Here is a 12,864-nt window from a genome sequence, read left to right on the forward strand (position 1 = left end):
CTGTCAATTACATTTTTATGCTCTTAGCCACTACAAAAGCCTGAAAAAAAAAAAAATCCATACCGAGTTAGAAATAGAAAAGCAGGTAGCTTTATATCCTCTGTCATGACTCGTGCCCTTTACCTGCACCCACCCTTCCTCCTCATCTGGTATCTACCTTTCTTGTTCTCCTTTCCACATGTCACACTGTGCCTGCATATACATTTGTTAACGTGTGTGTGTGTGTGTGTGTGTGTGTGTGTGTGTGTGTGTGTGTGTGTATTGGTGGGGGTTCAAGACAGGGTTTCTCTGTGTAGCCTTGGCTGTCCTGGACTCGATTTGTAAACCAGGCTGGCCTCAAACTCACAGAGAGGCACCTGTCTCTGCCTCCCCGACTGCTGGGATTACAAGCATGTGCCCCCATGCCCGCCCTGTTAACATATATTTATATATACATTATAGGCTGGGATCTGCCTATGAAGGAAAAAACACACAGTTTTTCTTTCGTTCTGAGGTTAGATGACTTTGCTCAGTATTATACATTCGAATTCCATCCATTTTCTTATAAACTTTGTGAGCTCATTTTTTCATCAGAGCTGAATAGCATTCCATTTTATGTATGTACCATATTTTCCATATCCGTTTACCTGTTGATGGACAGTGAGGTTGGTTCCATTTCCTTGTTATAGTGAATAGAGCATCAGTAAGTACAAGGGTGTGGAGTTCCGGGTGTATGCTGAAGACTGACTAGCTGGGGCAAATAGTAGTTCTACTCTTAGTTCTTTGAGGAGCCTCCAAATTGATTCCATAACGAATGTAGTAATTTACAGCCCCACCATCAGCGGATAAGGATTCATGTCTTGGTTTGGTTTTTGTTTGTTCTGTCCTTACTGCTTTAAGCAATATTCTGAAGAAGTGGAATTTTGCGTGCAAACTAAATAAGAATCCTGAGTCCTTAGTTGGCAATCGGGGTTGGGGTGAGCAGACCCAACCACGTTGGGGTCTCTCTTTACTGTAGGGGAGCCCTTAGAGTGTGCGTCCTCAGCACTGCCTCAGTTACCACGAGGGTCCACACCTAGTTCCACTCAGTCATTTCCTCTCCAAAAGCAAACTTCTGAAGCCAGGCCTAGGTTTGTAACATGCCAGCATGCAAATGTCCACTGTGCCTGTGATGCCGATGTGATTCCGAGAGGTGGGACAATAGAGTTGGGAGCACCGAGCTGTTAGGGTCAGTGGCTCAGTGTCCCTGCTACTCGGGCTGGTGAAGCATTCGCCGCCCAGCTCCTCTCCCCCAGCCCCACATCAAGCAGCAAGCTGGGTTAGACAGTGGGGAATTAGAAGAAGAGGGAGTCTAACCCCAGGGCCTTTTACTGCATTTCTTCCCTTCTCTGTCCGCCATCCAGTTGTTAAGGCAGTAACAGGGATTCGTGGGAGTAGGTTGCGGGGTAGAAACAATGTGTGGCTTTCCCAAAATGCATGCTAAGTCATTCTGCCTGAACCTTGGCATCTTAAGAAACCCGGTGTTCTCTGTGGGGGTCAACCTCATCCAGCACAAAGCCTCCTTGAGCCGACCCGGTCTGGTTACTTACTATATTGCACCTTGTGCTTTTTCCTGTAGCATCGTCTGGTCAGGCAGAGAAGGAGCTGACAGACTCCCCTGCATCCTCCAAACGCACCTCCTTCCCAGGTAGCTCTGAGACTCCGCTCTCTTCGAAAAGGCCGAAGGCGTCAGAGGAGATCAAACCAGAGCAGGTGAGGGCAGAACGAATCTGCTGTGTGTGTGTGTGTGTGTGTGTGTGTGTGTGTGTGTGTGTGTGTGTGTGTGTGTAGGGGGTGGGGGCGCGTGTGAGATGTCGGTGGGGAATGAATTTTGGGGTGGGTTGGTCTCGGGAAGACCCAGCTCTAGAGGGGAAGACACAACTGAGCGGAGGGTGGCGGGGGTGTCCTCACAGATGTACCAGTGTCCCTACTGCAAGTACAGCAACGCGGATGTGAACCGCCTGCGGGTGCACGCCATGACCCAGCACTCCGTGCAGCCCATGCTCCGCTGCCCCCTGTGCCAAGACATGCTCAACAACAAGATCCACCTCCAGCTGCACCTCACCCACCTCCACAGCGTGGCGCCCGACTGCGTGGAGAAGCTCATCATGACGGTAAGGCTGCCAGGGTGGGTACCGTGCGGCGTGGCCCTCTTCAGAGGTCATCAGTCTGGGATCTGCCTGGCTCCCCCAGTGCCTTGTTTCACCTTCATAGCTAGCTGTTTTAAGAACACCTTCCCACTAACAGATGAGGAAACTAAGTCTCAGTGATGTCACTCAACCCCAAGTGTCACGTGTCAGTGAGACTCTGGACCCACGTTTTACACCTCTGTGTAGAACGCTAGAACGTGATCCTTTCTCAGGCAGGTATTTTGTTCTCAGCGCAGGAGAGTCACCCGCTTGGGTAGGACATGCTGTTCCAGGAGTGTGCAGGCTTTCCATCTGAGCGTGACCACTGTCTCACCCGCAGGCCTGGAAAGGCTAACTCTTAAATGGCCGTCGTAGACATGGCCAGTAGGACGACATTACCGTTTCATTCTAACCGGACCGCGAAGACTTCAGAAGGCTGTGGCTGGCGACAGTGTCTTCCTTTTCAACTGTGCCAGGCCCACCAGTGGCATAGTAAGGTGACGTGAGGCTGCAGGCGCATGGCTTTGAGAGCATTTCCAATCCAGTTTGCTTAGGTAGAAGTAGTGAACAGTGTTGTATGGGGATGTTTGGGCTCGGTGGTTGATGTACCCAGGGAACGGGAAACAGCCCCTGGGAAACCCTAAGCAGCGTGGCCTCAGCTTCCACCCGGGATCGTTCAGGCACCAATTCCCCTTCCGTGGGCATTTTCGGGTAGGCTGCTCACCGTGTGGGGCGACCCCCTGTAAGAAGGATGGGTCCTCCTGTGCTGGGAGGGGTTCCGCAGGCCACGCTTCCCTCGTAGTCCCCCAGCCTTGGGGCTTTCCCAGGCCTACTCTCACTTTCTGAGTGCCCGCAACCCCGAGAACCTGAAGGATCAGAAAGAGGTGTGGGAGAGAGATGCTGTTTTTGTTTTCATTTTTTCCTACATTTTTCATCTGCTTGGATGGTTGTTTTTGTTGTTTCGGATGAATCTAGTGTAACAACTGTGGGCCTATGGCAATCTCCATGACTGGAACACATTAGACAGTAAATCAGGTTCATATCCCTTAGTACTAGGATGCAAATTGTATTTCAGGTATCCATTGTTGGTTATGCCTTTATTTCTTACATTCATTCATTTATTCATTCATTTCGTATCTGCGGGGAGGGGGGGACAGGGCTTCTCTGTGCAGCCCTGGCTGCCCTGGAACTTACTCTGTAGACCAGGATGGCCTCAAAGTCAGGGAGCCACCTGCCTCTGCCTCCCAAGTGCTGGGATTAAAGGCATGGGCTGCCACTGCCACTTTTCATAACAGAAAGGCAAATTTTAAGTGGTAATTTTCATGGTCACTATGAACCTTTGGCCAGCGAAGTCTTCAAGGGCAGGTCATTACCATGATGTTCGCCTGGGACGCCTGTCCCCCGAGATACCTCTGGAAGTGACCCACTGAACAGCACATCGTCAAGAAGTGACCTCCAGCTATTTCAAAGGCCAGTGAAGACAGTGCCACAGCCACCACAGCCTGTCCTGTTCCGAGCCCCCCTGGTAGCCGTGTGCAGACACAAAAAGCACCTGTGGGAACGCCCCATACGCTGGGAGAACTAGTTGATTAGCTTGGTCTTGAACCCCTGACGCTGAGATTACATGGGAGAAACTACTACCTGCGCTCCTCCCGTTGTACAGACGCCTCACCAGGCCTCATCTTCTCACAGATGTTCTGTAGACGTTTCCGAGAAGTGTGCAAACCGTGGGGAATGTGCCGATTACAGGAAGTCAGTTTGCTAGTATCCGAGAGCTAATAGATTGTGAGGCGGAGTTGAAAATAGTGAGACTTGCGTGAGAGGTGTGACTGTTTAAGTGCTTCTGTGGGCTTCAGAGCAGACGTGAGGGGCCGTCTACACGGGAAGCGGGAGTCGTGACACGGCCGTGCTAGTGGATAGTTCTGCAGGCGATATGTTTTCCTTCCCGATCCCCAACTGATGAGGTCTAGGGGCTGGGGGAGCGTGCAGCTACACTCCAGGGTAAACCTGGAACCCTCTCTAATGCCTAGACTGCTAATCTTGGTCAGATGCCAGGGCCGTTCTTGGGAAAAGTTTGGTGTTAAGATGAAATTTGCAATTGTTCTACAACTAAGTGATGATAATGAACCTGTGGTTAAAATCATGTCCCCAAAGGGTATTTTACAGTAATTTTATTAGAAAATTGGCCCCGGGAAAGTATTGGTTAGGCTTTCTGACAGCTTATCTGTTTGTGCTTAGCCAAGTGGAGCTGCGGGCTCTGAAAGCAGTCTGAGGAGGATGCCTCTAAACTAAAGCTCCCCTTCCCATGTTTCACTGTGAGGTCGTTCATCCTCCGAGAGGAAGAAGTTCCGTCTCCTTGGGTCCCGAATGGCAAGGCAAATGGCAAGGCAAATGGCAGCGAGCAGAGTGGGTCCGGCAAGGCAGCGTTGGCTGCAGAATAGGAAAAGCTGGCAAAGGCTCCCAGACACATGCTCCCTGGTGGAGGTGGGCCATAGAGCAGGGTATCCAAAGCTAGACATCCTGAAGAATTTCTATTTGGTATCTAGGTCTAAAGTTCCCGGGAAGTAGCTTGTATTGGGTTTCAGTCCATCAGAAAGGAAGTTCTGCCTTGATAAGTGGAAGTAGGTTACTTTTTATGCAGTGTCTTTCCGTCCCGTTGTAAGTGGAGACCGTTTTTGAGGAGGCTTCATTTAATAATACCTTATCAGACAGCTTTCAGGAACCTGCAGTGTCTAATACGTCTGTTGCTATGGTAACAGCTGCTTGCTTATGCTCTGCATCTCATATCTGTGTCTTCCATGGGTCCCCTTCTTTTTACTGTTGGGGGGGGGTGAAAACATGCTCTCCGCTGGCAACATTTGCAGCACTGGTCATCTGCTCTAGAATCAGCACCCACACACGTATTTCTTCGTGGCCTATTGGAAACAGAGCAGACAGTATCTTTTTACACATCACATGAAAGAAGGAAATCTCTGAAGTTTTATTTAGGACAAGGAGACAAGTGTTCCTCCTGGATGGTCTCACCCTCCCAGCCCCGCCCTGCCCCTCCCTCCCCCCCATGTTGATTTCAAGTAACTAAAGTCTTATTTCCACACAAGCCAAGGGTTCATGTTGGGGGAACGTTGCCACTTCTGCTCTGTCCCCATATTTATTTCCCCTTAAACCACATCTGCTCTGTCCCCATATTTATTTCCCCTTATCTTCTTGGGGGAAGGATGAGAGCCCCTAAATAAGAATGGGAAGGACCACCCACCATGCGTTTCAATACTCTTAAATTATTCTAATTGATCAATGTCTTCTAAGTGACAGGACAGACCACTGGGATCCTAGATCATTAATACGGGGACGTTTTCTTTGTTCCTTAATCACTTAACAAAATGGGACCTCACAGCTGAAATGAGGCTGAGCCAAGAACACCTTTTTATTTTTTCCTGTAGTCCTTCCTCTTCTTCCTCTTTTCTGGTCCACTATTACTCCAGGTTTTATGCAAGCCAAGGTGTCCCTCCTCTGCCCCTGGCCTTGCCTTGCCTGTGGTTTTCTCTCAGCCTCTCTTTGGGGGACAATAGTTTGGTCTCTTGTGAGCCTTAAACGGGCGTCTATGACTCTCTCTGCTCCATGTATGTGGGGATCTCAGGGGCAGGCTTCCCCTCCCCCACAAGGGGGCCTCTTCTCTTCCCCTGGCCCTGGGGCTGTCACACCCACCGAGTATCAGCTCTTTCACTTTGTCTCCATCTCAGAGGAAGGTAATGAAAATAATCGGGCTTCATTAATTCCAAGCCCTGTGAGATGATAGCCATTTGGAGCCTGTTTGCCAATTAGATGGTCTAAATTAGAAGTGACCTTGGTGGACTGTCGCTGCTTGCCTCTCGGGGTCTAATGAAGCTTTGCTTTCCAATCCATTCTTCCTCAGCTCTCTTGTCTGTGTATGCGCACACGTGCGCAAGTCTAACTGTTGTGTTTCTTGTCTCCCTACTGGCCCCTGTCACCAGCCTTTCTCATTCTGAGTTTTTAAACTCTGGTTCTGGTCTGTTTTTATTCTGGTCCACATAACTGTTAAGGTAGCCTACAGTTTTGTTTGTTTATGTGTAAGTTTTAGGTATTACAAATAACAACTATATAAGCCCAGGGAAGCCATTTTAGAAAGGAAATGTGGGGGAGGAGGTCAGAGTATTCAAAATTAGAGGTGGGTACGAAGAGAGCATTTCAGTGTTCTGCTGCACAGTAGGCCAACTATAGTCAGCCACAGTGTATATTTGGAATATAAGAGAAGCTTTTTAATGTTTTCGTGAAGAAATGATAAATATTCAAGCAGATGAATATGCCAAGGTCCATATTGGCTCAGCACACAAGAGTATACATGTTTTGAAACTTCACATTGAGCACCATAAAGTTGAATAATTATATGCGCCAGTTGACAAGATTTCTGAAAGTAGGCCAGGTGGTACACATCATTATCATCCCAGCACTCAGGCAGGAGGATTATGAGTTGGAGGCTTGCCTTGGATGATATGAGACGTTATGTCTAAAACAAAATACAACTTAAAAAGTATACTGACGATGACGGTGCCAATGGTGAGGATGGCACATAGAGGCAAGGTCTTGTAGAGACTGTGCTGCTGTGCCTTACCTGCAATGAGATGGAAGTCAGGGAGCTGTGAGTGGGGTCTACCTGCGGGGTCTGATAGGGTAGGAGGAGAGCAGGAGAAGGAGACCTGTAGGCTACACACAGGCAGCACCCCACTCAACACTAGCTAGACGTCAGCCCTGAAAGCGATTAAGTTTTCAGTTCATGCCTAGAGTTCTGAGACAAAGCCAGGGCTTAGAGGGCAGCTGGATCCAAGCCACAGGAGGTCAGTCCTAAGGCTTCCCATCTCCTTCCGTCTGTCCTGGGTCATTCGCCATGCGGATTTCCACTGAAAAGTGAAGGCTTTGAGTCTTTCTTGGAAATCTAGGCCTTGGCATATCTGCCATTCGCCTGGTAGCCTTTTGGAAGGGTGCTCTCCTCAGCGAATGCTGGCACCAGGCTTTCTGAGAAGGTATTTCTGCTGTCCTGACACAGCATATGGGAGGCGTTGGCAGTACTGATCTTATCTGGGCCACCTTATCTCGAGGTTGGTTTGACAGACAAACTTGAAGACTCTCTACCATGGGGAATCAGTAGGGTATAACCTGAGCTAAACGTGGAATTGGATGTAGCCCTTCCACGCCTGGCGCCTGGAAGAGCAGGCTTGCTAATGGCAATTTCCCAGAAGTAGTGATGAATGCCCTTCAGACGTCACGGTGGGGACCAGAACTACTGAGACCCCAGGTGTATGAGGGTAGCCGTGGTGCTTTGGGATCCACTCAAGTGATTTATTTATAACTTAAAAATACTGAGGAGGCAGAAAGAGGTTAGAAGTGGGTATTCATGAACCCATGCCAACCGCCTCTAGTTGACCACGGGAAATTCACTCAAGTCCATGGATTTCCCCCTGACGGGGAAACCTTTGATTCCTTGAAATTATGTGAGTTATTCGGTGCTCAAAAACGTTCTTCCTGGGGGCTGCCACCCTCATTGAACTTTCTGAGGGGTTGCGTTCTCCCCAGGCTCCTCTGGGTTGTGAGCTTCTTGGGAGCAGACACGCTGTCTTGCCACTGCTCCTCACTGGCCTGAGCATGGGCACTGACTGGCCGATATTACGTAGAGGGCAAATGAGAAAATCACCCAAGGCCCTCCTTCCCTTTCCACAAGGCCACTGCTTTGGGATTGCTTAGGCGGGAAGCTTCGTAGCCTGATGTGACCCTCTTCGGTTTCTGTTAGCACATGTGAGAATTGCTTAAACTAGGAGTTCAACCTCGGAGTAGAATGCTCCATACATTAAAGCTTCTGCTTCTAGATTTTCGGTACCCACTTCACAGCCCATGGTTCCTTCTGGCATTTTCTTCACCTTTGCACACTCTTGTGATATACTTGATTTTGCCTCAGAGGAGATGGGAGGAGAGTATCTTGGGTCGTGGCCGCCGCCAATCTTGAGAGAGTGCTGGCCCTAATCAGCTGATTGTTTTCCTTAACCAGAAGAACTCTGTCTTAATATGAAGTCTACTTAAATATTCCTGGACAACTGATGTGGCTTGACACGTTTGGTGTTTATAGATGTGCAGGTATCGCGGTTTTTCTGCCACTGTGATGAAACACTGTGACTAAGAGCAGCTTAAAAAAGGGAGAATTGAATCTGCTTTGTGGTTCCAGGGGACTAAGAGTCCATTATGGCAGGAAGACACAGCAGCAGGCACAGGGAGCAGAGAGAGAGAGAGAAAGAGAGAAACAGAGACAGAGAGACAAAGAGAACTAGAAGCAGGGTAAAGAGAAAAATCCTCAAAGTCCATCCTTCATGACATACTTCTCCAAGCAAAGCTGCACTTTCTCAGCCTCTAAATGGCACCCCCAGCTAGAGACCCAGCATTAAAGTATGTCTGCCTGCAAGGGTCGTTTTTCTTATATAAACAACCACAAATGGTCACCAGAAAAATCAGTCCCGGTGCTTGTAGGCACCTGAGCTGACTGTGGATTGGCCATAGTTGGAGGCATAGAGGGCAGGCACCTGAGGAGAGGAAGGTGTTACCTGCAGAAAAGCCAGTGGCAGGCCCCAGTTATCTGAGGACCTCAGAGGTTAGGCCATACCTAGAATGGCCGTGATTGGACACGCTAGGCTTTGACGTCCCTGCTGGAAGGGAAAGCCTTTCTGGATCTTCACTCAGCACAGTTGAGTGACTGGCGTACTAGGCCCACTAGAGACTGTGGCTGTGACCTTCTGAACCTTCCATGCAGTCCAGGAGCCCGATATGTTTGGGAAACCATGGTGGCCAAGGCGAGGAGCAGTGCCTTTGGACCCCTCTGCTCACTGGGCTGGGCTCCTCTGTGAGAGCTGTTGGCATGATGACATTTCTGGCCCTCTAGGACGAAGCTTGGAGTACAAAGGTCTGGAAACTGGCAGGAGGAGGAAGAGACACAGGCCTGGAAACAGGAATGTTTGGGAACTGATGGGGGCCCCCACTGGTCATCTACACAGTGAGGCAGCTTCCCCATGAACCTTTGTTCAGACACAAGCAGACCCCACTTGGTTTCCTAGACCCTTAGATCCCTGGAGGGAACTTCCCTATGCCACCTCACCCCCCGCCTCCCCACACAGGTTGGCACAGCAGAGCGGAGACAAGGCGTGCAGACATAAGTCCCTCCCTGAACACACACGGGGCAGGAGTTCCAGGTTCCGAGGCCAGATTAAGATGCAGGGGAGCATGTGAGGTTGATGATTATATTTCGGGGAGAGTTAATTGATGGAAGGTGAAGGCAGACAAAGAACCGCTGCTTACTGCCTTCTTGAATCCCAATCAGGAATTATGATTAAAGTCGCAGCGAGACAACACAGGGCTGATGAATTGGTGTCTTTTTTTTTCCTCCTTTTTTGCCGTCATTCACACTTGATTGACTTCAACCTTTCAAGTGCAAAAGTCTCTCTTTTCCATTATTATTCATAGCCATCTGAGGTTTTCTAATTAAAGTGTATGAAAACAATTACTGATCCGTCGTACTGAGTCTGTTGGAGGGGATGGCTGCCTTACTGTAATGCCTGTAAAAAGCCCGTGGTTTTCTATAATGATGCGCGGCAGAGGTGATAGATAATTTTATTCTTTTTTACTCTGTGGGGCTTTTTTTTTCCTCATGATTCATTTTTCATAATTCCTAAAGATCCCCAAAAAGGACTGATCATGCAGCTACAACTGAGAAAAGAGGTTTTGAAGGGGGGGGGGTCTTTTTTTTTTTTCATTCTCTTTCTCCCCTTTTACCCCCAACCTCGTCCTCTCCCTCGGCTGAAGACTATAAATTAATCGGTGACCTTTCACTTCTTGGATTCCCGCTGGACTCCCCAACCACCCTGGTCAGAAATGCTTTCTATTAAAAAAGAAAATAGACCGAGTTTGGCAGTCTCCACCCTGTTCGGGACAATTCAACAGCTAGCTTAGCTCTCTAAGCAGCTGCCGCAGGCTCTGTGTGCCGTGCAGCTGTCTGAGGGCGGGCACGTGTTTTTCCCATTCACCTGCCACACACCTGCTCTTCCTAGCATGGGGCTTCTTGGGATCCTTGTCTGTAGCACCTGTTGCTTAAGTTTTGTGCCTATTGGCTTCTGGGGCTGGGGGGGGGGAACATGTCACACGCCTAAATTCGAACTCTTTTTGGTTAGTGGTCGGGGATGTTTCTTGTCTTCTCCTTGTTGAGCCTGTTGTTGGTGACACTAGAGAACATGACAGCAGCTCTTAGAGGAAGGCTGGGATCCTTCAGTCATTAAAATATCCTTAACGTATCAAGCGTGAACAAAACTCTTTTAGTGGAATTGTTGTCCACTGAAGTTTTGCTTGACCAGTACCGTGGGGCCTCCAGGTGGGGCCCAGCACTGTGTCATCTCCCACTTCTCCTCCAGCACTTGTCAAATTCAAGACAATTTCTGATTCGTTTGGAAATGTTCTGGCTGACAGTTTCTCCCGCCCCATGGCGGGCAAAGAGGGATGGCCGCTGCTTTTCTCCTCCCTTCTAGTTTGGAGAACGCCACACATGCATACAACGAGACATGACCATAGCTGCTCCCTGGCCTGCCCTCCAACACCATCCATGCCGTACACCACCCACGAGCCCCCTCCCAGACAAGGCAGATGGATGGCCTCCAGGTCCCGCTGCACACTGAGGAGTCGCAGGCAGTGGGTAGTTGCTGGGAGAGGGGAGATCATCTGGTTCTGAGGAGGTGGCCGCCTGTGCGTTGCTTTTCAGAGGGGAACCCTTATTCCTTAGTCTGCGTGCTAGGGGCTGCCTACCACCGTCACACAGAACCTGCCATAAGCTGTTGGGGCTAGCTCCTGGCCACACAGCAGGGAGGCAGAGAGCAAAGTCTGAGCATCTGACCTAAAATGTAGTTACTTAGATCGGGGATAATTATGGAGATGCTCGTTGAGGGGCTGGGGTCCTGGGCACACACACGCTCCCTCCGATGCTGTGTCTCTCACACAAAAAGGGCTCCGGACCAAATTGTGACTCACCGTGAGTTACAAAAACCGCCTGTTTGTGCTTGATCATCAGCTTGTAAAGGGTTACACGACGTCGTTTCCCGGAAGGTGTGCCAGCGTGTCTGCGCGTCCTTGGCCTTCCCTTTGTTCTCCTCTTCCCTTCTTCCCCTCTCCTTCACTCCGACTCCCCTCCTCTCCTTGCCTGAATACATTTCGAAAGCAGTGCTACAATGCTCCCTGCTTCAAGATTACCGTGTACTTTACCGGGTATGATTTAATTAGGGCCCTTATTATGTTTTCAGCAGCTTAAGGTGGGCCTTTCAACTTATCTAACCTAATTGGTTCAGCACAAGAAGTTTCACAGCCCATGACAAAACATTGTCAGTGATCAAAGTCAAAATTCTGCATAAAAGAAAAATATTAATAATAAGATCATTCTTCAAGTGTGCACTGCTAATTATGTCCAGAATGTAACCGTAGAAACACTTTTGACTGATGTGAGCTTTGTCTAATAAACATGAGTCTTCACTGAGCTATGAAAAGTGACACCTAGCTCTACACCGGTGAAGGCTAATTTTGCTCATTAAATCATTTTTGAACCTTTTCGTAGTTTGTGTCTGTTCCCTGTGCCTGACTGTTCCCATCTCCCTGCTCTCCCCTCTCCTCAGGTGACCGCCCCTGAGACGGTGATGCCCAGCAGCATGTTTCTCCCCACCGCTGTTCCGGACCGAGATGGGAATTCCAATTTGGAAGAGGCAGGAAAACAGTCTGGTTAGTGTCATCAATCTTTATTCCTGCAAACCGAAACAAGATGGATTCTTGGATCAAAATTTTCATGAGGCGAGAGGGCCTAGGGATTCCATGCAATATACCCTGAGTAGATGGGACTGCTGGGTTTCATCACCAGAACACTGTATGCTATCGGCCTCGGCCTGGACCCTGTAGCTTTAAAGTTAAAGGCCTGGCATGAGCTCCAGTGGGATACTGGGGTGGGCGTATGTCCCCCCGGAGGCCTCCATCGAGAACCAAGTTGCTAGAGACTTGCCATCCGGAGGTGTTGACATCCCTTAGTTGTCATAGAATTGTTGGAGTCTTCTGGGCTTGCCTTACTGTAAACACAGCATTTGTAAGCACCACTGTCACAGACGTTCCTGCTGCAGCTGCCATCGCGGAGCGGCCCTTAGGCCTCTGCAAAGCTCTAACACAGACACTGTTACAGATACCTACAGCCCACACTGCTGCTGCCTTAACCTTCCTCCCTGTGATGTGCCCAGATGACTTGGAACAAGCCAGGGTATTTTTGTATATGATGAACTCGTTGAGTTTTAGTAATTGGGAATACTTACCTGCTAGCATGAGCAAGGACCTGGGTTCACGAAAGTGATGCAAAACATTATAGAAAGAAAGAAAAACTTAAAAAGAGAAGCACATTAAATATGAAACTAAATGCCTTGAAGAGACCCCAAACCCAAAAATGTATAACTTCCTCACAACTTAGGATAGCATTAGTGTAGCTGTCCTTTACAGCAGATCTGGTGTGCTAATTTATTTTAAAGGTTTATTTACTTTCTTCTTCCACCCTCCCCCTTTTTTATTTCAATGTATTTACTTTACATCCCAAGGGTGCTCCTTCCCTCCTTTCTCTTCCCTTCTCCCCCTTCCCTTTTCCCTTCCCCCCAGAAAA

At 49.0% G+C, this 12,864-nt stretch overlaps 1 protein-coding gene across 1 annotated transcript; it reads left to right on the top strand.

Moving 5' to 3' along the window:
• Positions 1 to 1,597: 1,597 nt before the first annotated feature.
• On the top strand, positions 1,598 to 11,951 carry LOC129683546 (zinc finger homeobox protein 3-like; the record flags this gene model as incomplete). The annotated part of the gene is made up of 3 exons (XM_055616258.1): positions 1,598 to 1,731; positions 1,932 to 2,132; positions 11,849 to 11,951. Coding segments are annotated over 3 exons (438 nt in total), but the record flags the coding sequence as incomplete, so codon positions are not given.
• Positions 11,952 to 12,864: the final 913 nt, after the last annotated feature.

Source organism: Psammomys obesus, unplaced genomic scaffold (genome assembly GCF_907164565.1).
Source record: "Psammomys obesus unplaced genomic scaffold, mPsaObe1.curated_primary_1811, whole genome shotgun sequence".
Taxonomy (NCBI): Eukaryota; Metazoa; Chordata; class Mammalia; order Rodentia; family Muridae; genus Psammomys; species Psammomys obesus.